Source organism: Phalaenopsis equestris, unplaced genomic scaffold (genome assembly GCF_001263595.1).
Source record: "Phalaenopsis equestris unplaced genomic scaffold, ASM126359v1 Scaffold000094, whole genome shotgun sequence".
Lineage (NCBI taxonomy): Eukaryota > Viridiplantae > Streptophyta > Magnoliopsida > Asparagales > Orchidaceae > Phalaenopsis > Phalaenopsis equestris.
Window position 1 is genome coordinate 566,740 of NW_018164536.1, and position 3,643 is coordinate 570,382.

At 35.8% G+C, this 3,643-nt stretch overlaps 1 protein-coding gene across 2 annotated transcripts in view; it reads right to left on the bottom strand.

The window, feature by feature from the left end:
• The window catches only part of LOC110020308, a gene marked incomplete at its 3' end in the record, with an annotated part of 32,127 nt that extends 30,585 nt beyond the window's left edge, over nt 1-1,542 (bottom strand). For both annotated transcript variants that reach the window (XR_002293515.1, XM_020718364.1), the window contains 1 exon segment: nt 682-1,542. Coding sequence is in view for 1 of the 2 variants with exons in the window: in XM_020718364.1 (XP_020574023.1) it covers nt 682-1,471 (790 nt within the window).
• Nucleotides 1,543-3,643: the final 2,101 nt, after the last annotated feature.

Below are 3,643 nucleotides of genomic sequence, written 5' to 3' on the forward strand. Positions count from 1 at the left end.
AAAAAAATGGAGCTAAATTGGAAAAAAATACTGCTTTGTTAAGAGCAGCTTCTAATGTGACTTATAAATTAAGATTAAGTGATTACTACAGGATTTATTAATCAGGAACCAGGTGTGAATCTTCTTAAGTATTGTAATTCTAATATAACATAATCAAGTTTATGAACATTTAAGCTAGCTTCCCCAACCTCAAGAATTATAAACAAATGCCCTTAACATTGTAAATAAGCAATCCAGAAAAGAAATTGAATATGTAAAAGCGAGATGAACAGCAAATAAGGACTCCGGACCCAACATAGTTGTGTTCACTCTGATAAAGTCGATGAAAAAGGGCATAAGTTCTTCTTTACGATATGGAAGAGATTTTTCAGGGAAATTAAAGAAAATTTCATCTACATTTTTGTGGTACTAGAAGTACTAAACATACCCAGCGAGATGGAACAAGGATTGAATGATCATATACATTTAATGAATAAAAAGATGGAATAAGGATTGACTGATCATATCCATTTAATAAATAATGGATGTCAGTAAACTTTCATTAGCAAAAATGGGTAAAATTCGTTTTAGTATTTGCAGGTAAAGAGAAAATCACTACAATTTCGGCTTCCTAGAGTACATGTGAAGCAATGCAGAAAGAAAACAAGTCAAATCAAAGCAATAAAAAAATTAATGGCACACCTTTGACTAATTTGTTAACATCTCTTTGGCCCTCGCTTTCTGCAAAGAAAATAACCCGCGAAGGTATGGAACCCGGCCACCATTTTGGCAGCTTTTCCTGTATATTGTTCTTCTTATCCATCAAGGTCGCTCTACTCCTTAAATCTTTTCCTCCCACAGTAGAAAGGGGATTCACCAAACCCTTAAAACCTCTCCGCTCAGACTCGCGCATCCTATCCCTCCTCCCGACAACCACTTCCCTACCCCCTAGACTGCGGTCCCTTCGCGTTACCGACCAACCAACAAAAACCCAACGGTGTCGAAAAGACCAAAGCCATAATAAAAACCTCAACGCAAAGATGGCAATAAAGCTCCAGATGAACAAATTCCCAAAAAATTGAAGCGAAGACCTCCGACAGGAGAACACGATTCGACTACCTCGATCTACTCTCAGGGAAGTTTTCAAATCATTGTAGGCCTCGACACCGGAGGCAAAGAACCGATCGATCTTGGCCTCGGATGAGCGGAAATGCCGCTTGATACTCGCCAACGTACGAGCTGAGAGATCGTTTAAATCGAAGCAGAACTCGACGTTTCGGTCAGGATCGATGGGTTTCTGGCGAAGGCGTTGGTCCGTCGGAGGAGGACGGCCGCGGGGTCGGCGGAGGATAGAAGAGATGTGGAGCGAGAGAGGTGAAGCCCAAAATTTAAAAGGAGAGGAATAAGCTAAAGAAGCTAAATTTATTCTGCGGTGGATGCGAAAACGATGGAGTGTCGCCGGCGAAGTGGCCCCGACGCTGCTGGCGTTCATTTTGGTGGGGGCGCGGCAGCACCCAGCTTTCGTGCCTAGTTATTGAGAATATTACATCAGGACACTCCACACTTTGCTTCGCTTTGCGAGTATTTTGGGAGTACAAGTGGTTGCTGGTTTTAGGTGGTGTGTCTTAAAAAACGGTAGCTCGTTTGACATGTGGGTGGCGTTTTATTATTAGACTCTAAAGGTATCAAAAGTCCTAATATAATATCTTTTCCTGGTTATATATAAGAAAATTAGGAATAAATATTGGACTCAGGACTTAGAGATAAGTTTGGAGCCCAATAAAATCATGACAGAAATTTTTTTAAAAAATTTAGTTTCGCACAAATGAATATTTCTCTCGTGTTATTCATATGTTATTCAGGTGTTATTGTGGTGGTATTCATGTATTATTGTGTTCTGAGAATATTTCTAGTGTTATAATAACAAAATAACACATCAATATCACTACAATAACAACTGAATAACGTGGAATAACACGGGATGAATATTTCCTTGTGTTATCGGGCTTGATCACAAGAAAACGAGTTTTTTTTTTGTTAGTTCCACGTGAAAATGATTCATTAGACTCCGGACGTAGAGTCCGAAGATAATAATTTTTTGAAACTTAGAAACCAAGCGATGATTTACACGAAATTGCGCTAAATTCAACAAATATTGCTCAGATTTTAAAAAGCATAAGGGGTTCTTACATCGTATTGACTATAGAAGAATTATTATATTATTAAATCTGAATCTGCCCGATTATTGTCAAAAAAGTGCCCAAGAATGGAGAAAAAATAGTGAGGAAAAGACTCTTGAAAAGCCCTTTTTTATTTTAAATTACAGAATCAAAAGTACTACTTGTGAAAAGCCCTAAATAGTTTATAGATGATAGGAGAATCACAAGTAAATTATAATATTATCCTTGCATTATTAGACTTCGGACGTAGAGTCCGAAGATAATAATTTTTTGAAAATTAGAAACAAAGCGATGATTTACACAAAATTACGCTAAATTCAACAAATAGTGCCCAGATTTTAAAAACACAAGGGGTTCTTACATAGTATATATTATAGAAGCATTATTATATTACTAAATCTGAATCTGCTCGATTACTATCAAGAAAGTGCTTGTGAATGGAAAAAAAAAGAGTGAGGAAAACACTCTTGAAAAGCCCTATTTTATTTTATTTAAATAATTTATAGATGATAGGATAATTAAAAGTAAATTATAATATTATCATTGCATTAAAAGGTTTAGCACGGGATATTTTAGCCTTTTCGGCCCGACCCTGTCTTTTGACAGCCTTGTACCTCTACAGCTTTGTCATGCATAAATACTAGTATTTAATATCTGTACTATTTATTTATCTTTTTAATTTTATTTTATCAAACTTTACCTCTGCAACTTTCTACTAATGTCGGATATTTTTGGTCATACATTTAAATATTTCAAATCTTAGAATTTAATATTGCAAAACTATTTATTTTGTTAGCACTTTCGTCACTTTCTCTGGTGATCATCCTCAACTGCGATGCTTCCTTCCCTGCCAAGTTGGGTCGGCTTTCTACACCGCTTTATCTTTGCCAACCGAAGGGAGAAACACTTCATCGGTCATTACAAAACTCTTTTAAAGATGTAGATATTGATGGCTCCCTCTCCATCATTCAATGACTCAATAAAATCCTATGAGAGACATTTTCTGATATCATATAACACACTTCTTCTGAGATTCTCTTCGAAAGAGCTGGGAGTAGAGATTGTAATGGAAAAAAAATGTTAGGCTCTCTTCATTCCTTGAAGTGTCAAGACTAAAAAAAAGCTAATTTCTAATTTAGTGTACTGCCTCATTCTTTGTCTAACAATTACAAATACAGCCTTTTTTCAAGCACAAGAGCCCAATGATGTTGTCATCCTAAATGATCTAGCAAAGCTTAATCATTATATTGGACATTCTCTAATCATATATTTTGAATATCTAGAAGCTATTTGACACACGATGCAATGATTTTAAGCCATTTTTAAAATTAAGATTTTACATAACAACCTCCAAAATTATTAGATAAATTATTTTAACCACTCAAATTTTAAACTCCATCCAAAATTTTCACTCAATGCCTTCACAAACGTGTGGGTGGGGGGGGGGGGGAAAATAAAATTTGTAAACACCAATTGATTTAATT